This window comes from Oreochromis aureus, linkage group 22 (assembly GCF_013358895.1).
Source record: "Oreochromis aureus strain Israel breed Guangdong linkage group 22, ZZ_aureus, whole genome shotgun sequence".
In the NCBI taxonomy this organism is placed as follows: domain Eukaryota; kingdom Metazoa; phylum Chordata; class Actinopteri; order Cichliformes; family Cichlidae; genus Oreochromis; species Oreochromis aureus.
In genome coordinates, this window is record NC_052962.1 from 9305168 (window position 1) to 9329212 (window position 24045).

Here is a 24045-nt window from a genome sequence, read left to right on the forward strand (position 1 = left end):
GTGCATTATAGATGAAGAATAGCCATCCATGTTCTTCTAATTCTTCTAATTGGGCAGTGAAATCTAATGCAGATACAATGAAATGGGAAGCAGGTTACACCCTGGACAGGTTGCAGGACTAATACATAAAGACAGACGACCATTCACACTCAGGCTAATTTAGAATCACCAGTTAACCTAACCCTCTGCGTGTCCTTGGAGTGTAGGAGGAAGCCAGTATATCCGGAGAGAAGATGATAACTCCACACTGAAAGGTCCCAGGCTGGATTCAAACCCTGAACCTTCTCGCTGTGAGGCAACAGTGCCAACCACCTCTCTAAAACTTTGGCTTTTTATGAGCTTACATAAACAAACCTACATCATGGTTAATAAAAAGTGGATGAAAAAATTCCTGATTTCCAAATCTGATCAGTCCTCAGGGTGGGGAACTCCACGCTTCACAGGTCCTGCAGGATTTAGATCTCACCCTGGGTCAACACACCTGAATCAAATGACTAGTTCGTTACCAGGCCTCTGGAGAACTTCATGATATGTTGAGGAGGTTATTTAGCCATTTCAATCAGCTGTGTTGGATCAAGGACGCATCTAAAACCTGCAGGACACCGGTCCTCGAGGCCCCTGTGCTAGAGCAACCTCAGTCCACAGAGGAATATCCCAACGTATCTGCTCTTGGCATTTTCAGCAGCACACCTTCTTATGTACAGGTCAGAGTTTCTGGTGACATGAGAAGAATCCACTCAGTGCTAGGCTGTTGGGTTTAATGTTTTGGCTCAGAAGTGAATCAGTTCTATGTGTAGGCCCCTTCATAGCCCTAATGTCAGCATTTACCCAGCTAAACACTTTTCTTAGAATCTTCCAGTTGAATCCGCCCACTAACCCTCCTTCTCTATTATACTGCATCCTAATGGCTTTAATAGCCTGCCATTTAGATCTCAACAAATGTTCTGTACAAATTACACTAATGAAATGGCTTCCTTAAATAGACAGGCTACCCAATTCAAGATTGTAATAATATATTGCAAAATTGTTAGATAGCATGTTTATGACACTTATGATGTGGCCCCAGTGCAATATAATTGATACTCTGCTTTATAAAGCTAAACCTGGAATAACTTGTTGGCTGGTATATGATACCATAATGTATCATTTGATCAGCGCTGCTCCTTGAATAGAATTTTACTGATGTAAATGAAATGTACACTTTTCATTTAAAATTGCAATAAGTGACTTTATGGCCACATGGGTCAAAGGTATGCTCTAAACACAACACGGACAAATTGATTTTGATTCAGCAAGGTTGTAATGATGTGTTGGTAAACAGTTACACTGAGTAGACAGAGTTATTATAGGATTGGAGTTAAAGGTTAACAAACTGACTAACAAACTGTTAGTCAGCCATTATGCTTTTACGTGCTCCACTCTGTCACAAGAACTTGCTAACTTGGACATAAAGTGGGCTTTAAAAGGTTTGCACTAGGGTTTGACAACACAGTAAGAGTGGAAGAAGTGTCAGGAAACAATTACATGAATCAACATTTATTTGATCCATTTATTTGATTTAAGTTACTTTAACCTTCCCACAGTTGCTGCACTTCTTCATGTTGCTTTCCATCACACTGACACCTCACTCTTCCTTTAATGTTGTATCTGACTTGATTAGTTTCACATCTGTAGACACTGATGAAGCTCTGTTCTGTGTTGGATCTTCCTGCCACTCTCTCTGCTTCTGACGTGTGTGGGCCGGTCCCCGAACAAAGCCGAATCACCGAATTTAAATTACTGATGAAACATCAGATTTCTATGGCTTTAGTGATCCTCGCTGAAATACTGTATTTACTGTACTTAAACTACTGTACTATTCAAGTCTCATACCACCCCTCATTTCTTTATAGTTCCAATAAGTCAGACCTGTAATTCTTTTAAGTGGTCTTAAGCAGTAATGTTGTATCTACATGTAGAAGTCAAATGAGCAAAGAACCAATTTAAAACTGTATCTTTAGGCACTTTGTTACTAGCAGCCTGACACCGAAACATCATTTGTTTTCATTTCTTTAGATGAATCTTAGAAAAATCCCAAAGATGACACAGTGTGACACACAAAGAATAGCAAGGTATTCCCAAAAAGCGTGCTTTGCAGTGTTTCCTTAAAATATCTGAGGAAACTGGACAAGTGGAAAAACCTAAAAAAGGTGTCGCGTCAGACAAACAAACAAAAAACCAAACAAACAAAACAAACAAAACAAACAAACAAACAAACAAACAAACAAACACAGGACCTGAGAGAGGAAAAACCTGCTCATACCAAGTACTTGTTAGATGGACAGAGAGGAGCAGTAGCTGGCACACATATTCAAATGCAGTTCTAGTTTGCCAGTAAATTAAATGACATTTCACTGTTAACCAAGGGAGCATTGGAACCTAAGCCCAGGAAGCCACAATGCACTCAATCTCTTTAGCCGGAGGAAACAGTTTGGCGGAAACCAGAAGTTTTTAAGGCGTCGTCTTAGATGGAAAGCACTTAGCCTGTCTGTCTAATCTAATGCGGCTCTTAGAAAAGCATTCAGTGGCTCTCGCTTTTTTTCTCTCTCACATAAGCAGAAAGAAAAAAAAGAAGCTATATTGCATTTTACATTTACTGCCTCTCATCCGCACTCGCTGCATGACTAGGGGATTAAACATCTCAAGTGTTTTGTCGATTTCTTCCCTCAGAATCGCTTACTCTGTTCACATAAGCATCTTTGAAAACTGTCCTCTTGTCCCATTCATCACTACAGAGAGCCCCGGGTGTTGGTCTAACCTTTCAGTGACTCTGCCCAATGCCTCACTGGCCCATACACTCCACTGTGATGTAAATGCCAGCCACTTTAAAGTATAGCCCTACCACAGTCATATATCCTCACAGGGGAACAGGGGAGCAAGAGCTCAGAATGTGATCGCAAGGAAGAAAGATGTGCACAAAAGCTTTAGAAAAGCCAGTAATTTTGTCTTAGTGTGTGCTGATGATTGGTGGTGATGATCCACTGGGGATGATTTGCTGCTCACTCTAAGTTTTGGTGAATAATTCTAGATGAATTGTGATTCTCTTTGACTTTACAACAGTGGGAATGTTTTTTGCAAGAACTTTAGCAGACCTTCTCTACAGTCAGTTTCCAAGTGTAACGTTCAGAGACATGATGAGCACTATTGTGTTTATATTGAAATATATACACCAATACAGCGTCTGCATCACCGCAGCTGCAGCGTCAATCCGTCTGTTGATCTTCCGCTGCCCTCACTCAAGAAAAAGACCCTGAGATACTTCACTTGGGGCAGTAACTCGTGCCACTGACCCCTACGCCACCTGCTGCAGGTGGTGGGCCTATAGGAGGGTAGACCCAGGTCCCCTCTTCAGCTGTGCCCATCCGGGCCCCATGGACTGGGGCATGGTCTATTGAGCCGTGCCCTAGTCCAATACTTAGATTTACTCAGGAATTCTTACTTATGATTAGTTCTCCGAGTTGTGCTTCTGAGTTTATTCTTGGCTTTATGTATCAGGAAATAAATAGAAATAATCTGGTCCTTTGCAGGTTTTAAAATTAGGAAAGTACACCTTCAGATAAACTACAAAACATGACCTTTTACACTGTGCCGTTATTTATTTAACAACAATTAAACCAAGATTCAGAAACAGTGTGTGAAAATACAAGTACACCCTTATTCTACCATACGAATTAAGAGGGAAAGGTGCTGCTGATCAGATGAACTTGATTAACTGATCGTCAGTGAGCGTGAGCACCTCTGTAAAAGCAGAGGTTTTGGCAGTTTGCTGGTTTGGAGCATTTAGTTTTGCCAATGAGGAACGATAACAGCATTGGTTCTAATATCTTGGAACGATTATAAAGCTGTTTCCAAACAATTTGAAGTCCATCATTCTGCAGTAAGAAGGGTTACTCATGAGTAGATCACATCATATAAGCTCAACACATCATATAAGCTGTCAAGCATGGTGGTGGATGGGTGATTGGGCATGTTTTTGCAGCCACAGGACATGGGCACCTTGCAGTCATTGACTGGACCAATGACTGAACTCCTCTGTATACATAAAGTTTCTAGAGCCAAATGTGAGGCCACGTGTCCAACAGTCAAAGCTTTGCTGAAACTGGGTCATGCAACTGAATGGTAATCTTAAACACACCAGCAAACACACCACAACAGAATGGTAAGAAAAGAAAAGAATGAAGGTATTGCAATGGCCAGTCAAACTCCAAATGACTGATTACTGTGGTTGGAGAGCGTCCATAAACAAGTGCCTGAAAGCCTCAATGAACTGAAGAAATGTTGTAGAGTGGGCCAAAATTCTTCCACAATGACATGAGAGGCTGAACGAGTCATACAGAAAGCTGTTACTTTAAGTTATTGCTTCTGAATCTGGTTCTACAAGCTGGTGAATGATGGGCTGTACTGAGTTTTTCATATACTGCTTCTGCATTTAGGCTCAAGTTTTGTTAATGTGCTATGTTGCTCTTAATCTGAGGTTGTATTTACCTTGTTTTAATATATGATAAATATTACTTTTTATTGCCTTCATATATAAAAGCTTAGAATTAATTTTTATTTGTTTATTTATTTTTACCATGACTGATTTCAGTGCCAATTGTTTCTCTTTCAGAAAGATTCATTTACAAATCAGGACACTTCTAAGTTCCAAACATCAAAATAACAGCTATGGAAATTAAAGCCATTATTTCCACAGGTAGCTACCTGCCCTATATAGTTACCCAGCTGGAATACAGTCATTTGGATTCAGAATTAATTGAGAACAAACAAAAACTGAAAGGAAATGAGGATAAGCAATGCACTTGTTTTACCTTTTGGTTGCTAAATGTAACAGAAAAGCTCCAGCTGTGCTGGCTGTAATTTCTTCTCCCCGTGGAGCTGCAAGCACACCCAGCTGAACAGCTCCTCAGCACATGAAGAAGGAACATCACTGGCTTTAGCAAGAGGCATTTGCATTAGCAAACATTTCCAGCCAGAGGAGTCTTACCTGCCAGCAACATAAATGGTCACCAGTGAATCCAAGTATTTTGAAAATATATTTTCCCAGTGTGACCACAAAAGAAAAACTCTACTGTGTGGAAAAGATGAGGAATATTGACTTATTCAGTGATAACTCTCAGGGGATATGAGGGTACAATTGTTCCAAAACCTAAAGAATAATTCTAATACAACATGGAAAGGACTTTCAGTGCCAGACGACTAAGCTTTCAACTCGTCTAAATATGCTGCTGAATGCAATGTCAGTCAGACAGAAATGCTTTTTTAAGGCAATCATTTTCAGCCCAATTGAAGTGCATTAGCCCTGCTCATAAATGTTAATGCAAATGAACCAGATCTGTGATGGGCTGAAAAAGTGGTGTTAGCTAAAAGGGAAAAACCTCCGTACCTGCTTCTAGATATAAAGAAACCCAACCAGGGATTAAACTCCAGTCATGTTTACTTATTTCACTGAGCTATCTTTGCTTTCACGATATCCTGTTCATCAGTCATAGAGGTACGTTTGACCATAGAAGGGAGATAGAGTGAGGGCATACACTTGTTAGGCAACAGCCATCAATATCGCTGCTACTTGAGGTAAGATTAGAGCAGATGAAACCATAATGGCCCCCATGGGGAATATGGCTTGTCACAGCAGCAGAGAACAGGATATAAATAACGGTGTAAAGACACAGCCTTCTTACTGTTACAAGTTGAAGTGGAAAAATACATTCATGTGTTATAAAGAGCAAACACACACTATGAGCAGTGCAGCTGTTGGTAACACTAGTGCGTAAATATTTATTAATGGCTTTTTCGAAGAGAAAAAGTACGTACGAGTAAATTTATGTGGCTCTCAGACCGCACAAGCCACAAATCAACATGATTAAAATACTTCTGCGCAGCAAACACAAAACTTTTCTCCTTCCCTCCCCAAACAGCCGAGTGTAATAAATGTGAACCGACGAGGTACAAAACTGCTTGGGTCAGTGTGGCGTGCATGAGTTACTGCAGTGTTTTCGCATTATTGAAAAAGAAATATATTTCAGATGATTCAATAAACTTGATCAAGCTCAGCAGCGATGGTGGGTTAGAGATTTTCTCCCAGGCAGAGTCAGTGAATATGATCATTATTGTTATTTAAGTTCCAGGCAAAGTCATCATGATTATACCATTACTGAATCTTGGTTTGAGCTGAATAATTTGCCTCCTAATTAAGATTCAACTCAGTAATTATACACAAACACAGAAGAAGCAGGGAAATTAGCTAAACCATAAGCAATAACTGCCTGTTTTATAAGGAGAAGGCATGTGATTGATAAGGTATTAGTGTTTGGTTATTATGATAAATTATGACACACGCAGAAGGTCACCAAGCTATTAGCCCATTGGAATATTGGTCTATTTGTAACCATTTGTATAAAATACTTCTCTCTGCTCTGCCTGGTTTCTTTGTATCAGTGAGCACTTTCTGTATCCACTTTCTCAAGCATCCTGGTTACTTACAGTAATCTCCAAACCAGCTTTCAGTGTCACAGATTGTTGTTTGAAGCTTTCAGGAGACAAATCCAGATGAGTATTAAAAAAACAAAACAAAACAAAAAAAACAACTTGAGTGACAGTGTTTCGTATTAAAGGTGACAACCATGAAGCCCGGAGTTACTGGTGAAATGAAACAGGTTAAATCAGCACCAATGGTTCTAATGGTTATTAAATACTTCATTAAGTGAGGGCGGGTGGGGGCAGGTTGTTATTTTTCCAGAGTTAAAAATAGTCGTATGAATGCATTCACTCCCGTGGGCGGTTTAGTTTCCAGTTCACCTAATCTGTACCCAGCTCATAAACTTTTTTACATTTAGTTTTAGTCGTAGTCTTCTGACTAAAACATCATTTAGTTTTAGTCAGAAGTCAGCTAAAGATCAGAAGATTATAGCAGACTGAACCTAAAGTTGACTAAGTTAACTAAAATATAAGGTGGAAAAATGTGTTGTGATTTTACTCGTGAGAGTTGCTCCACACGTTTTACAAAGCATCTTATTTTTATTGACATCAAATGCTAAATGTGTCCGTATGTCACAGGCACAAAGGAGATTACTTCTGACTGGATCACTCCCAAACTCGTCCCAACTCCGTTCTGATTGAATCAGGTCTCTCCAGAATATTTTTGTTTGTTGACAAAAGTCTCAGTCAGTGTCACTGTTTATCATAGTTTTTGACCTTATGGATTAGTTTTTATTTAGTTATCGTCTTTGTTATTGCCAGACAACAAAAAGCTGGTTGATGAAAACTGACAATAATGATTAATACTTACACGGAAACTCCAAAAAGGAGACCACTGTTAAACTTCCATCAGTGAATGTAAATGCTGGTTTTTTAGCTAAACTAAAAAGTATTCAAAGTATTCAATTCAATTCAATTTTATTTATACAGCGCCAAATCACAACAACAGTCGCCTCAAGGCGCTTTATATTGTAAGGTAGACCCTACAATAATACATACAGAGAAAAACCCAACAATCATATGACCCCCTATGAGCGACAGTGGGAAGGAAAAACTCCCTTTTAACAGGAAGAAACCTCCAGCAGAACCAGGCTCAGGGAGGGGCGGGGCCATCTGCAGCGACTGGTTGGGGTGAGAGAAGGAAGACATGACAAAAGACATGCTGTGGAAGAGAGACAGAGATTAATAACAAGTGTGATTCAATGCAGAGAGGTCAATTAACTATTGGGTATTACATTCTCCACCAGTTCTTAAATGAAGTTTCAGCATTTGGCTTAGCAAATGGTTCAGTAGTTTTTGTGTTACTGACATGATCACATGCCTCAGCTTTACCTTGATGGAGGCATAACCTAAAAACTTTAAATGAAAATGAATTATATTATTCTTGGACCTCGAGGATCACCTCATTCTCCTCAGTTCCAGCGGTTCTTTGAGTCTGGGGCAAATGTGTCACTCTAAATTCAAAACATATAGTAAAAGACTAACAGCCGTGTGGTCGGCAGAGGCCGTGGTTTGTGAATGAAATTAAGTAGTTTGAAGACAAGAGAGGCGCTAACTGTTTTAAGTTACCTCAGCAAAATCAAGCAATGGCAGCAACTACCAGTGGGAATCAAATATACCACTGAGGTGCACTGAAGCAGTGGCACCAAGCACCACCAGACTGTGATGTGTAACTTGTAGAAGTAGACAGAGTAGTAAAACTGGGGCATATTGTTTTGAAATTGCAGGTTTTCTTTAAATGACTCTGGTGGTTGATTGTCTCTTTGCAAATCATCACTCATTAAATTAGAAAAATAATAATCAAGAAATCATAGCTTCTGTGGTGTCAGATTTGTAAGGGAGTAGGGTTAATTGAGCATTTCACTTGGACTTTTATTTGCAGCTTTTTTGCATTTTCTTGAACCTAAACAAAGGAAACCTTTTGGAGGCATGTTGTTTTACGCAGTGGTTTTACATAATCTGGCCCAGTTAAGCTCCAGTTGAGTCTGACACCCTTACACTAGAGGGCAACCGACACACAAGTCCATTATAGCAATCAACCATCGGCTACAAAGGGATATCTCCAAAAGTTGAATCTGTTCATCTGGACGTAGCGTTAAAAGGGATAACTTTTTAGCCGATGGAGTATAAATAGGACGGCAACCTCCTTGCAACTAAAAAAACAACAACTGGTGATTTCCTTTTAATTTTTTCACAGATTGCAAACAGCTGTGGTGACCAACCGGTCCCCCTGACACTGAGCATTCAAGACCATTAACCTCTGGGTGACCACTTTCAACTGTGATTACACAGGTTGTCTGGTGGTAGACAGCCCGACAGTTTACTCGCTCTCTGACTGACTGGATCACTCACAGGCAGACTGATGAAGGTTTACAACTGATTTCAGTCTAATTTATAAGCATAGGCAAAGAGTTGCAATCAGTCTGAACAAGTCTGTGAAGAGGAGCACAGTGTTTTTGCAATAGGGAACTCGAATCAACTGGTTGGCAACTGGTTGTATTCTGGTTTTATTCCTGTATAAAAGCAAGGCTCTGAATGTAAGTAGTCAACGTGAACTTCTTTATCAGACAGAAACAGATTTGTGATTTTCATTGATTTATGACATCATTTTATCATCATCTTGATACACCAAAGTCTCTCTGAACATGGTAACTGACATTGCCACTCACTGCAGCCTTGTCCCTGTCTATTAAACACTTTATTCATTTTTTCACATGGTTGCAATAACTTTGGCACCACAGTCTCCAATCATTGTTTTTCCTAGTGCAACTGTAGTATTAAACATATCTAACCTTAAAACCACTAAACAGCTCTGTGGAGCTCAATCAATGCAATGAATTTTCATAAATTTACTGTTTCATTTATTTTTTGTCAGCCCAAGTCAGACCCTGTGATGGGATAGACTTTACAAGAATAAAATAAGCTCTGACTTCCTTGAATTTCCACTCCCTGTTTCGTATCTACAGTGTGTGAGACAGCCCCAGACTCTTTCCACTAATATTTGCAGGGAAACAGCTGTGGACTATTTCCAGACCAAACTGTTTGTTCTCATCCTTGAAGCTCTTCTTTTTCAATAGAACCAAACCTTGCAGTTCAAAGACACTTCTGACAGAGCACAGCCATACAAGAGAGATAAATCTCTCTTGTATGGCTGTGTGAGATGGTCTTATTGCTGCTCCTTGTCGATGATGGGGTGGGTGATGGGGGGACACCCACACAGTAGAGCACTTCTGAACAATTCAATCCACTCACTGGCCACAGAGTGCAGCAAAAGACCAACAAGAATGAGGCAAAGACGATGCAGCACAAGGCAACTGTCAGCATGCTCTGTGCTCAGTGTTTTCCACACGACAGCTCCTCTGTGTTGGTGTGTGTGATTTGTGTAACAGTTATTGTGTACATCTCTGTGAGAGTTGCCATTGCTTTCAGACGCCATAGTGGACACTTTGCACCAACAGTGGGCACATAACAGAAGAAGAAAGGAGAAAAATAAAGCTGCATGTCAAACATTTCATAGTGGCTGAATGTTGGATTTTCACTCCTTATTCCTTTTTGGCCATTCATTAAGATGTGGTTGCAGAACATTTCACTAAATCTAGACTGAGTTAAGAGTTTTTGTGCAAAGAGGAAACAGAAATAATATAAGGCAGATGTAGCTTAATTTGCTTTTACAGGTATGTCATTGGAATTGTTGGTGACAGTCTCTTTCCTCTTGTATCTTAGCTTGTTTCTGAGTTTTCCAGGAGAGCACCGTCACTGCAACCATGGTAGCAGGAAGCATGGAAGTGCATTTACACCACGGGACTGATAATGTTTTCACATATTTACAGGGCATATTTAATATTTGGCCCTGTGATCAGGTGCTTCAATAAGATATAATGAGTTTAATTCAGCTGGTGATCAACAACACAGATCTGCAAGCCAGAACCACTGGCTGGTAATAAAGCCATAACCATCTTACCAGGCAAATAATTATCAACCCTGTTTTCCAGTCATGCTGGCATTTCGTAATGTAAAAACTGCTCCTTGAAAAAGCTCACCTAATCTTAAATGTTGAGTGTTGAGGTGGAACTTGCTGTCTTGCAGACAAACTTGAGAAACTACAGGAAGACGTTGGAATCTGCCAACAACCAAAGCATCAATGCAAGGTTTTTGGTGTAGCACATTCTTTGCAAATGGTCTAAGGAGCTTAGAAAGAAAAGTTGCTTGAAGACGTTTCACTTCTCGTCCGAGACGTTTCTTCAGTTCTAAGGTCAAATGGTGGAGATTCCCAGATTTAAGCCCTATCGGAGTGTCCCACAAGAGGGACACGGACCACCTATTGATCTTCTACCTAATCACACAAGCCAAGGTGTGAAAACGAGTGTAGGTCACAATCAGCCAAGGTTTTGGTGGTGAACCCACCATTCTTTGCAAATGATTTTCACCAAGTGAAAGGGCATCGACCTTCTGCAACCACTGGCACCAGGTGGTTGTATCATGTCCAATATGGCCAACAGATCTCAAGTAGTGTGTGCAAGATGTGGCCTGAGGAACCTCAATAGCTGCTGCTCCTTCATGTTGGAAGGAGCTGATTGAGGTTGCTCAGGCATCAGATCCCCACGGCTCTTGAAATCTTCCAAGCGGTGAGAGATTTTTCAATTAAGGCCTAAACATGCTGGAGAAATGATCATACCTGGCCAGGTAGTGCCAGGTGTTAGTGAGACGATGCCACAACCTGACTCCAGGTGTTGGACCGATTTGTTGTGATTTGTTGATTTGACATGAAGACGATTTAAAAAGACAGAATTCATCTATGAAAAGCCTTCTCTTAAATTCCCCAACTTGCCTGAAATTACTTTGTGAACAGGTAAATTGCTGTGTGGAAGAAAAGACCTGAGTTTATCTGGGTGGCAATTACACACACAGACACTCGCTGCACATGGTAAAGCGCAGTGAAGTGAACAAATGAGAATTGTAAATAGATCCATTAAAATCTTGGGCGTGCCAAAGACAGGAGCAGCTCAGTACTTGAAGTGTGCCTGTTTGTTATACGGAGCCCGCTCCAACTTACTGTGCAGATCGAAGGTTAGCCGTCGCTTCCTGCATTGTTTGGTTTCACATGCTTGTCTTCAGCTGTGCCGGGGTCAGAGTCCCCTGACTGCTGAGATGAATAATTGCATGCTTTTAATTTGATCCTCAGCGGTACATCTGCGTACATCAGAGGCTTTTCAGAGTGGAGAAGGAGCAGAAGGGAGTGGAAAATGCACTCAGCCAGAAAGCCTCTGACAGAGAACAATACATATACACTGGTCAGATTCAAATGAAGGTTGGCATCATCGATTGCAAATGTGTCACAAACAGACAGATTCCCCCGTGGACACGGAAGAGCAGAAAAACAAAGGAAGTGTGAAGCATGCTGGTTGCCATGTGAAAATGAGCGTGTTCCTTAAGGATTTGGATAGTAGCACACTTATTTGTTTTGGCTTCAGACTCATTACTTTGGATGTGAAATGACAGCATGTGGTTAGAGGGTGGATTTTAGCTCAAATCTGAATGGCCGTGCTGCAATAACACATGAAGCTTCAAAATTGCCATGTGATGGTTTGCCACGGGAGCATGAGGACTAAAAGATGGATTCACGACAGAGGGAGAGTTTTAGGCACACACACTTACAAACTTCTATTTTTATTTAATATTGAAAAAGCTAACTTTGGGCTTCCGGTGACGCCATGATCTAGTCAGGCAGCATAGGGAACGAGCTCCGTCCAGATTAATACATTACTCCTAACTACAGTTTGTAAAACTCGGCAATTTCCATTCCTACCAGCATGGCATCGTCCCTGAGAGGCAAGGGATCCAGCAAACAGGATCAAAACAAAGATAAAGGCGAGCATTTGAAGCAACTAACTCTGTCCTCGAATGCAGATGCTAATGCTACTGCTAACACTCGTGATGCAGATACGAGGATATTAGCGGAACTGGAGAAGATAAGAAAAGATAACAAAGACGGGCATATGGAAACACAGCAAGCTCTGACGAGATTGGAGGCGTCTTTCAAGAATCTGAGAGAAGATATGACAAAGCTGGAAAACAGAACGACTGAGATGGAGGAGCGGATTGGCGACAACGAAGATTCCACCAGGCGTCATGAACGAGCTCTCCGGTACTTGTTGCATAGAGAAATGGATCTCACTGCACGATGCGAGGACATGCAAAATAGACTAAGGCGAAACAACTTGAGGATCTATCGTGTACCAGAAGGGAGTGAGGGGAGAGATGTTAAGCTGTTTGTGCTAGAGCTGTGTAAATCAACTCTTCAACTTCCCGCTGATCTTAACATTGGAATAGAGCGAGCACACAGAGCCCTCGCTGCTAAACCCAAGAACCCCGACGCTGCACCACGCTCACTAGTGGTCAGATTTTGGGATTTCTCTGTGAAAGAGACCATCCTACGACAAGCCTGGGATCAGAAGCGAGTCTTATATAAGGGCACGCAGATATTTTTTGACCATGATTTTCCCGAACTGCAAAAGAGGAGGGCACTAGTACGAGACACGGTAAAGCAATTAAAGCTGAAAAACATCAGAGCCAAATGTGTGTTTCCAGCAAAACTGAGACTGTTCCAGGATGGTGGTGAGAAGACGTTCTCAAGTTTGACGGAAGCCCTGCCGACGCTTCAAGAGCTGGGGATACAAGTGCGAGTCGACCAGAGGGAGCGCATGGAAACGGAGCTAGCCCGGTCCCGATGGTCCGCTGAGGGAACTAGGGTAGGTGTGACCCCGCCCTTGCTGAAATGAAAACTTTCTTTGTGGAGGACTGAGATGTTACTCCCGCCGAGTAATTTTAGTTTTTCATGGACATACATGTTAGGAAAAGATTACGAAAATTTGTTTGTACAATGGATGGAAAGTGCGCACACAAGTGGACACCAACTTCTCCACTTATATAGCGCAATGAGCGCGCTCTGCGAGCGGGCAACAGCGACAGTAAGTAACACATTGTGTTTTCCCCCCACGGAGGACTCGTCACCACCCTCCGCCCAGGATCCATCGGGACTGGATTACTCAGATTGTTATTAATCCAGTCGGGTATGTGGAAGCTATTGTTCTTAATGTTCTTTGTTTGTTTAATTAGTGTGAATGCTTGTAAAAGCATTCACAGTATTGTTCTTCTAATCTTTATTATTCTATTTTATTATTATCTATTCCGCACGTTTTTGTACTCCTACTCCTTCAAAACCGTTCAACTTAGAAAAACCATTCAAACACCGTTAGATTCCTCTTCTTTTGGACATGACTGCTTCTATTTTTCTCATTTATAACATTTATATTTTTAAAATTATTCAACTTTTTTCAACAAAAATTTCCCATGTATTTCAATGGGGAGACCCTTCAAATCCTCATTCAACTTACTCATTTTTAAACTCCTACTACGTCCACATACGTTGACATAGAGCCACCATTCAAACTTTAAAACGAAGACAAGACATTCAACTACTCAACTTGTATTTATCTTTTCAATATCTGCTATACTTTTCTTCAGTTCCAGTTTAAGTTTCATGATGTTTTTTCAGCCGTTTCAGAGTTTATAATGGGTGTGTATGGGACGGAATGTTGGGGCTAGAGTGAGACAGCTGAACTGCTAGAGTGAGAGGAGCGAAAAAATTAATCTTAAAATCTTTTTAAAACTGCTGCTGTGTCCGCAGCGTTTGCTCTACAAGTATGATTTTACCCTCAAAACGTAGCCATCGCTGTCCTCTTTCATCCAATGTGTTTACTATTGTACTAGGTGTTATGGTTCTTTCATAAATGTCACCAAAGCACAGCCTCCTCCTCCAACTCCTCCATAGACTCTAATGTTAAAATGGCTCAGAAGGTTCGTTTGAAAATCAGAAGAGCAGGCTGTCTTTACACTGTCACCACGTCCATATAATAAACTCCACAAGCATGAAAACTGAGAATTAGGTAGACTGGACATTGCTGTCGCTCACGGTGAAAGAATTTTCTCAATAGGACCTGTACTTTTCATTTGGGAGCGATTTGTTTCGACCTGACTTTTCTGTTCATTTTAAGCAGCAAAAGTGAGGTGCATGTCTGTGCAGCGTGTGTATGGAGCCAGTGGGTGCAGTCACTATAGCAACCAGGCTCACACCTGCCTGCCTAATGAGCTCTGTCTCTCACTCTGCCAATATTCATCTTAAACACTTCTCTTTCAACTGCTGCTGTGTCCACAGTGTTTGCTCTACAGCCATCATTTTACCCTCAAACGAAGCCATCGTTGTTCTCTTTACAACACAGTGTCTTTCAAAGCTCAGAGATGTAAACCTTTAAAAGTGTGTGGATCCAAGTGGAGGGATTACACTTTAGTCATTCAGTGATTCAAAGAATATGAACTTTTAATATTCATTCAGATGTTTTCTGACTCTAAATTTTCTGTTCTCATTTCTTAGGTTTTCCAAATTTTAATTTAAAAACTTTTCAGCTATTTTTCAACTTCTTCTGTGTGAACATCAGCTTTCAAAAGTTCTGCACTTTTGTTTTCAGGTTACAAACTCTGTATTTTCAGGCTCATTCAACATTTTTATTTTTAACTTAAAATTCAGCAATTAATTCATTTCAGTGCATACATTCAGATTCAAGCATTCACACTGCAGTTTCTTCAGAAAATGCACTTTCTAGTTCTAAATGTTTTTGTTCATCTTGGCCTGAGACCAATTGTGGACCACTATTTCATTGAGTATAATAATTTAGTTTTGTCTGTACAGGATCTGAGTCTAAGATATGAAAGATCTAATTTGTGTCTCGTATAATGTAAAGGGTTTGAATAGTCCAATTAAAAGGAAAAAGGTACTGAACCAACTGAAAAACTTTAAGTGCTCCATAGCAATGCTCCAGGAGACTCACCTCTCTGAAAAGGAACATGGGAAGTTGAGGAGGGAGTGGGTTGAACAACAATATAGCTCTACTTATCAGGATGGGAGAAAAAGAGGAGTTGTAATTCTTGTTAGCCGGTCGACATATTTCCACCATGAAAAAACATTTGCGGATAGGGAGGGGCGCTATGTAATGGTGATTGGCTCTGTAGGGGGGTCTAAAATTACTTTACTAAACTTATATGCACCAAACGAGGACTGTCCACAATTCTTCAAGAATATTGCATCATTGATAGCAGAACAATCTGAAGGAATGATCTTGGTGGGAGGTGATTTCAACTGTACTTTAAAAGCAGCTGTCGACAGACTCCCGGCACGCAATGGCCCCAAATCCAAAAAATCTTGTAGTTTAAATACAATGATTAAGGAACTGGGCCTAGTGGATGTGTGGCGCCAGTTGCACCCCCGAGAAAAAGATTTTACTTTTTATTCACATGTACATCGTAGCCATTCAAGGTTAGACATGTTTTTAATGCCCAGGACGGACCTTTATAGGGCTAGACAGTGTAGCATAGAAGCAATCACTATCTCTGATCACGCCCCGGTTTGTCTGAATTTAAGAATGAATCCAAACAATCACTTTAAATATTGGAGAGCTAATGTATCTATCTTGAATAATGAAACAATTCGACAGGAACTTCAGAAGAGTCTGACTGAATATATTCAATTCAATGATAATAATGAGGTGTCCCCTTCAATCATGTGGGAGAGTGCCAAAAGTTATTTGAGAGGTAATATTATAGCAATTTCATCAAGACTGAAAAAAGAGAGACTAGCAGAACAAATAGAACTAGAAAACAAAATTAAGAAATTAGAAAAAGTTTATCAGGTAACTAAGGATACTGGGACTTTAAACTCATTGAAAGAGCAGAGGCAAAAGTTGGATGATTTACTAACGTATAAGGCGGAGGGACAACTACGCTTTGCTAATCAAAAGTACTACCAGTACGGCAATCGGGCAAGCCGACTGCTGGCATTCCAGCTACGTAAAGAGCAATCAAGTAGGGTTGTTCATAAAATTAAATGTCCAAACTCCGGAAAAATTGTGTGCCAACCTAAGGAAGTTGCAAAAGCATTTTCTCTGTATTATCAGGAACTATATAAAGAAGAAAAAGTCCCAAATAAAATTGAAAAGATTGAACAATTTCTTAACCTGATCAATCTTAGTGAACTGTCTCAGGAAGAAGCTGAATTAATAACAAATCCAATCACCAGTGAAGAAATAAAAAATAGTATTGGAAAACTGAAAAACAACAAGTCTCCCGGAGTGGATGGACTGCCAGGGGAGTATTACAAATTTTTTGAAAAAGAGCTGACACCAGTGCTATGCAAAGTTTATAATTATGCATTATTTAAAGGTGATCCCCCCCAGTCATGGTCTGAAGCTATTATTAGTGTCATCCACAAAGAAAGCAAGGACCCGACTTTATGCATGTCTTATCGCCCTATCAGCCTGCTCTGTGTTGATTTAAAAATTCTTACAGCCATTATTGCGAATAGAATCCAAAAACATATAAAAAAACTAGTGAAACCGGACCAAACAGGTTTTATTTCCCGTAGGCAAGGTTCAGATAATGTTAGAAGGGCCCTCAATCTTCAGATTATGGCACAGGAAAGGGACACCTCATCAATGTTCTTGAGCCTGGATGCGGAAAAGGCCTTTGACCGGGTAGATTGGGACTTTCTGCAACAGACTCTTAGGCATATGGGCTTCAATGAGACTTTTATCTTATGGGTCCAAACACTATATAAAAATCCCAGGTCTCGGGTAAGGGTTAATGGGCACTGTTCTGACTTTTTCTCTCTAGGCCGTGGCACTAGACAGGGTGAAGTGCTATCGCCGTCCTTATTTGCTCTTAGTATTGAACCGCTAGCTGAATTGATCAGATCTAACCCTCTCATACAAGGAATTAGAGATGAAACCAATACACAACATAAGCTGTCACTTTTCGCAGATGATATTCTGCTATTTTTAGAGAATCCGGTCACCTCTGTCCCGGCCCTTCTGAGCAACCTTGAGGATTATGGTACAGTGTCAGGTTATAAAATAAATACAAATAAATCTGAGGCATTAATGATTGTTGGCAGCTGGCCCACACAGCTGGATCATCTTGTATCTTTTAGACACTCCAAACAGGGCTTCAGATACTTGGGGTAATTATTACTCCCAAAACCAATCAGTTACTTGCACTCAATTATGATCGGTTGTTCGGGAAGATTAGGGGGACTTGGACAGATGGAACCTACTCCCACTCACTTTTATGGGGAGGATTGAATGTATAAGGATGAATATTCTTCCACGTCTATTATTCCTGTTTCAGAACCTACCCATTTTGATCCCACAGTCTACATTCAAATTATTAGAAAGCATTACCTCTAAATTTATCTGGCAGAATAAGCGACCAAGGGTCAGACTCAAAATATTAATGTCTGGAAAAGAAAAAGGGGGCCTCAAGTTGCCTAACTTCAGAATGTACTATTGGGCAGCTCAATTAAAATCAATGGCAGCCTGGATAATTCGTGATCCAGAAATGCAGTGGGTAGCTATGGAAGAGTATTCATTACCAGGTATCTCCCTTCGGAGTCTCCCATTTCTCAACCCACAATCATGGAAAAGAATTAAACTAACTAACCCATGGGTCAAGCACACTGTAAAGATTTGGAACCAAGTGTTAAAAATATTAAAAGGGAATGTGACCATGTCTCGAGCGATTCCCATAAGTGGAAATATTGAGTTCCTTCCATCATTGTCAGATCGGAGTTTTGAGAGGTGGGCAGAGAAAGGATTGATTACAGTCAATCAGCTGTTTGAAAAGAATACTTTTAAAAGTTTTGCCCAGTTAAGGGCTAAATATGCTTTACCCCCAGGGGACCATTATAGATACTTACAGCTAAGGGACTACATTACAAAGCACAAAGATTGGGACAAGGTTAGAAGAGAACCACTCGGGTTGGAAAACCATTTTATAAAACTGCTTGAAAAGTCGGGTACATTGAAAAACCAAGTGTCTTTAATTTACCAGAAACTGCTGATTGACATGTCTGATAATACCTATCATATAAAACAACAATGGGAAATGGAACTCAATATAACTTTGGATGATGTCACATGGGAGAGTGTCTGCTGTAGCTGCCACAGAGGGGTGGGTAGTCAAATGTGGAAGGAATTTGATTGGAAGGTTAAATTAAGATTTTTTAGAACTCCACTGAAAACCTTTCTATCCAAAAGTAGTGTCTGTGATAAATGTTGGAGAGGGTGTGGGTTTGTGGGGACCAGACACATATTTTTGGGACTGTGTTTACATACAACAGTACTGGATGGATGTTAAGAACGTTATACAAAACATATTGTCAGTCAACCTCCCAATGGATCCTCTGATCTTCTTGTTGGATATCTTTCCTGATGGTTTCTCCTATGAGCAGCACTTTCTCCTACATCTCCTCCTCATGACTGCAAGAAAACTGATAACAATCCACTGGCTCAAACCAGAAACACCCACAGTTGCCCAGTGGCTTCTGAAAACTAGACATGTCTATACGATGGAACGGATAACAGCTCAACTACAACTGAAAGTGCCAACCTTTGAGAAAAAATGGAGACTAATTATAAAATATCTTGAAAGGACACTCAAGCCTTAACCTTGTTACATCTGTGCTTAGGTATGTCGGTATTGATATGTATGTATGTATGTGTATATATGTGTGTATATATGTTTTCCTTTTAAATTAAGTTTTTGAATTACCCTCACCATTATATACTGCAGATTTGGTCTCAGGTCATGTTGTTGATGTGAATTGCCTTGTTGTTTTTGGCAATAAAAGTTCAAAAAAAAAAAAAAGAAAAAGCTAACTTTACTAACATGACTCACATAGCTGTAGGTAGTACACCAAAGGGGATCAAATGATTGCTTTTTCCAAATATGTAGCACAAAAACTGTAAATGGGTATGTACTTATTTTTTCAGAGAATACAGTTATATTTAGTACAGTACTGTAGTTTCTGCAAGCTGTCCAAATCTTCATGAAAAGAGAGAACAAAGAGGTCCAAATTGGCTGATAATTCTCCCAAAAATGAATATGATGGTATTCTTTTAATCTAATAGTTATTGTGTTATTTCATATTTCTCAATTAGAGTGTGAAGCTCAACCTTTCTATCTACTGTCAACTGTTTTTTGGCGATCATGGTGTGATGGGACTCATATCCACTTTTGAAATGTATGGGATGCTGTCTCTGACTTCTTATGAGTTTGTAACCAGACCAAAAAGTCACATGGCACAATTTTGTAGTTTTCCTAATACCACCTTGGGCACCCAAAGCATATGTTAGTCTCTACACTACATTCCACCCAAGAGGTAACTACACGAAGTGGGAATCTTGGCCTGTCAGTCCAACATTGGAAAGAGTGATAGAGCTCAATAAGGCTTAGTTAGTGATAATCGCAGGGCTTATGGTTCAGTTCTGAGCTCCACCTGTCCACATGCTTCTATGTCTTTGGGCAAGACAATGAACTTTAGCCTGCTATTGATGGTATTTTTGCTTTTGTGTGGCCTGGAAATTTATATTTTTGCTTTGAGGATAAACAGCTCTTGATTGAATTGTCATGAGCTTTGATGAAAGAGGATAGACTGTACTGATTAGTGACCTCCTGACATCAAGAGGTTTAAAGTTTCAATCAAGATTCACATTTGTGGTGTTAAGAAAAATATTACAAATTGTAAAATTGTTATCCTAAGCACTAATTTAAAAAAAATTATGATTTCAGTATCACAGAAAAGTTAAATAAAAAGCGATTATCTGAGCCAGAGAGAAAGTCTGCGTGATGTTTGTGCCTCATATTTGTATTATGACAAACTTACAATTGTGACACTAAAAAGTGCCACACACAATGCTGATGAATAGTTCATTCATTTTGTTCACCGCTTTCATTTGCACTTAGCTATCACTGCACTGCAGTCACTGGATTAACTGAATCATTGAAAATCATGAAAACAATCCGGAGCAGTGTTGTCAGTGTCATTCTCCAGTATAAAAGCAGGATACCACTTCAGCATTTATGTCCAACACGAGGACAGAAATCTGCATTAGGAGACAGTATAATAACACGAAAACTAGCCATAAGGTGGCACTTCTATCTAGGACAATTTTTATCTTACACTTTTATTTTCAACATTTTTTGCCTTTACCCTCACTGGTTGGTTAGCTTTAAGACAGTGACTGGGTTTTTGCAGTAAATATGCACATATCCTGCACATTGAAAAACAACAATAAAGATGTACTGTATGTATTACAGTGTAGTTCCTGCATATGAAACACGCTGTCATCACATCAGTACATGACAACTAGGAAATAAGAACAGATTGTTGTATCAGAAACCCACTGCCTGAGACATGACTAGCAAACATGGCTATATACTAAAAATGTTTCAAGGATTAGTCAGTTTCAAGCATCCCATCATTTCATCACCTCGACCTGTCGTGGCAGATGGCCCCGCCCCTCCCTGAACCTGGTTCTGTTTGAGGTTTCTTCCCGTTAAAAGGGAGTTTTTCCTTCCCACTCTCGCCAAAGTGCTTGCTCATCGGGGGGTCACATGATTGTTGGGTTTTTCTCTGATGTATTATTGTAGGGTCTACCTTACAATATAAAGCGCCTTAAGGTGACTGTTGTTGTGATTTGGCGCTATATAAATAAAATTGAGTTGAATTGATTGTTAGTTTTAAGATTCAGTTAAACTGATGACAAATGGACTGGTTCTTATTTAGCACTTTTCTACTCTTCCTGAGCACTCAGCACCTCCCAACTCCATTCCTTGTAACTGTACTTCGTGCCTAAAGAGGAAGGTGATTGTTAGCTGTAAAGCCACTTAAGTTCCTGCTGCCTGCAGTGTGGAGTTCTGGCTGTTAGCCTGCAGATTTCTTGCTAGCTGAGTGATAGACAGTAAAGACTCCATGTCTGTGAAATATGTATGTGGGTAAGATAGGTTGAAAGTTTGATGATAAGCTACAATACATGCCAGTTGCACTGAGACTGGACTCTTCCATGACATTAACGTTCCCTGTTCAGCAAGACTGAATAAACCACTTAGTTATCATGTTACATTCTTTTAGAAATCCTAATATTCAGCATGATTACTGTTTACTCTCATTTAATATGTGACCTCACTTTTACTTTAGTGGGTTATTGCTTCTGCTGCTGTTGTTACTGGGTGAAAAATTGCAACTCCAGCTTTGCCTATCAGTCATTTACATGGTCCTTAATGGGCTTAGCGAGGTTGATGTCTCAAGGGCAAAAAACTCTGCTATTTGCAAAGCAGAGTTTATACTCTTAAAAATGCATGAGGCTGACTGAGCAAATGCTAAGGCAAATGCAAAGGCTTACATATTCACCCTTGTGCACATTCCGACACGAAGTCAACACCTCAGTGCTTGTAGATGGTGGCTTTAATGGGCTGCTGAAGTTGCCATATGTTTGCTGTATTTTGTCTCTGTTTGGTATCTCCTCATATTCGAATGAAAAACCACAGAAATGGCAAAGCAAAGAATATTTCTTGGCCATTAATCACACTGAGTCGTGTCAGAAAAATGAAAAGTATACTCACACACTTCATGTTTTCAGTTTGCTCCAGGGGTAACTTTGACTTAATCAAATAAAGTCGTCTCTTATAATTATATTTTTAAATATTCATGAACTCTATTTCATCAGGCTTGGAAAAATAGATGATTATGGAGTAGATTATTATGAAAAGAGATGTTTCATCTTAAAAATCCAGCATAGCCTCATTTGTCGGGGACTCTTCACGTTGACATTATCTTCACATTGTACACCTCTTAAAGCCTTTTGTTTAGCGCGGCTTGACGCGTGACTCAGTGAGGATGGCTAAATCAGATAATCAAAGCGTGTGCTTATAAGCTTCACGAATCTTTCAGCACCTTCTCTGCTGTGTTTTGTTCTGTGAGAGAACAGACACATTTTTGTTTTCAGAGCTAAAGTGGCAACCTCGTCTGTCAATAACAAACCCTGCAGATGAAATAACAAGCCTTAAAATACCTTCTTAATGACTGGCTCCATGCTGTGTCCTAACCTCACCTTCATCTAAAACACTTTTGGATTTGTTTCTCTCGCTGAAGGTTGTAACACTTGTCTTTGTGTTGGGTTTTTTCCCCTCCTCTGCAGGGTGAGTGCTCCCAGAGATGCTACAACATCTTTGTTCTGGAGACAGTGTGCGTCGCCTGGTTCTCCCTGGAGTTCCTGCTGCGCTTCATTCAGACTCAGAGCAAGTGTATGTTCCTGCGTACGCCTCTAAACGTCATTGATGTGGTAGCCATTCTTCCCTACTACATCACCCTCATCGTGGACTCTCTGTCGGTGGGTGGGAAACCTGCAGGCTCAGGGAACAACTACCTGGAGAAGGTGGGGTTAGTTCTCCGAGTTCTCCGCGCACTACGGATCTTTTACGTCATGAGGTTGGCCCGGCACTCCTTAGGCTTGCAGACCCTTGGCCTAACAGTGAGGAGGTGCACGCGTGAGTTTGGCCTGTTGCTGTTGTTCCTGTGCGTGGCCATGGCTCTTTTCTCACCACTCGTTTTCCTAGCTGAAAGCGAAATGGGCGCAAAGCAGGAATTCACCAGCATCCCTGGTAGCTACTGGTGGGCGGTCATCTCCATGACTACGGTTGGTTACGGGGACATGGTGCCCAGAAGCATCCCTGGTCAGGTGGTGGCGCTTAGCAGCATCCTGAGCGGCATCCTCCTCATGGCCTTCCCTGTCACATCCATCTTTCACACCTTCTCCCGCTCCTATGTTGAGCTGAAGGAGGAGCAGAGCCGGGCGCTCAGGCAGAAGCCAGACTCGCAGGACAGCACCAAGTCGCAGAACAGCGAGGACTCCCAGGAGACGGACAGCTACCATGGCATTACAGAGGCCACGGCTTCAGCCATACAGCGGAGAAAGTCCATGGCTGCTCAGAGAGCGGCTGAGATCAGAGCGTCCATGAAGACTTAGCCTCTCTGTCAGCCTGTCTTTTTTCAAGCGGGAGCCACGGAGGCTGTGATACCCAGCACTGGGACTTCAAAAATGACAAGCTGCGGGACTGTGAACAGGGATGAGGTTTTCTCTGTTGAGCTCGGGGTTTCCGCTTTGAACGTGTGAAGCGCTTGTGCACTAGAGTGTGTCTGAATTTCACAAGTTTTACAGGAGAGCCACAGATGAGGTCTTTTTCGTTTTTTACAAATCTGATTTTAAAATATAGGAAACGACACAATATTCACACTTAAGTATCTAAAAAAAACAACCCTAACGGACAGTACTCTCACTGACTGTGACTCAGATTACTCTCTGAAAATCTGCTACTAAAACACACGTGTTCTTGTTTAGACCTCGGAATAATAGTTTATGTTCCTCATGTAGCTGCATTGAGTGGATTGTGTGAAATAAAGCTGTTTGCTGAGATTTTAAACATGCAGTTTATTATTATGATCTCAATTCAGTATTCAATTATGCATTCATCAAACCCAATAAATCACTTGTAGGTGGGGTCCTGTTATACTGGTGTCTCATTGGTATGCACTGTGTACACTTGTATGATCTCAGTGCATTCATTTCCAGTGGAACACAGCTATTT

At 40.6% G+C, this 24045-nt stretch overlaps 1 protein-coding gene across 2 annotated transcripts; it reads left to right on the forward strand.

Annotated features, from left to right (window-relative positions):
• The first annotated feature begins 13043 nt into the window (after positions 1-13043).
• On the forward strand, positions 13044-23829 carry LOC116315970 (potassium voltage-gated channel subfamily G member 2-like). Of its 2 annotated transcripts, none has more exons than XM_039605205.1 (2): positions 13044-13262; positions 22599-23829. In XM_039605205.1, the coding sequence occupies exons 1-2, from the start codon at positions 13215-13217 to the stop codon at positions 23424-23426; spliced, it is 876 nt and encodes a 291-aa protein (XP_039461139.1). In that variant the 5' UTR covers positions 13044-13214; the 3' UTR covers positions 23427-23829. The 2 variants fall into 2 exon arrangements, 1 of the variants encoding a protein (XP_039461139.1); XR_005609775.1 differs by lacking the exon at positions 13044-13262 and adding an exon at positions 13514-13583 and having other exon boundaries at positions 22599-22734.
• The last annotated feature ends 216 nt before the right edge of the window (positions 23830-24045 follow it).

Bases quoted from the DNA above. Each gene is read 5' to 3' on its own strand.
- LOC116315970 (XM_039605205.1), top strand. From the start codon at position 13,215: ATGGAAACGGAGCTAGCCCGGTCCCGATGGTCCGCTGAGGGAACTAGG. The intron at 13,263-22,598 runs GTAGGTGTGACC...CCTCCTCTGCAG, and splicing joins GGTCCGCTGAGGGAACTAGG to GGTGAGTGCTCCCAGAGATG.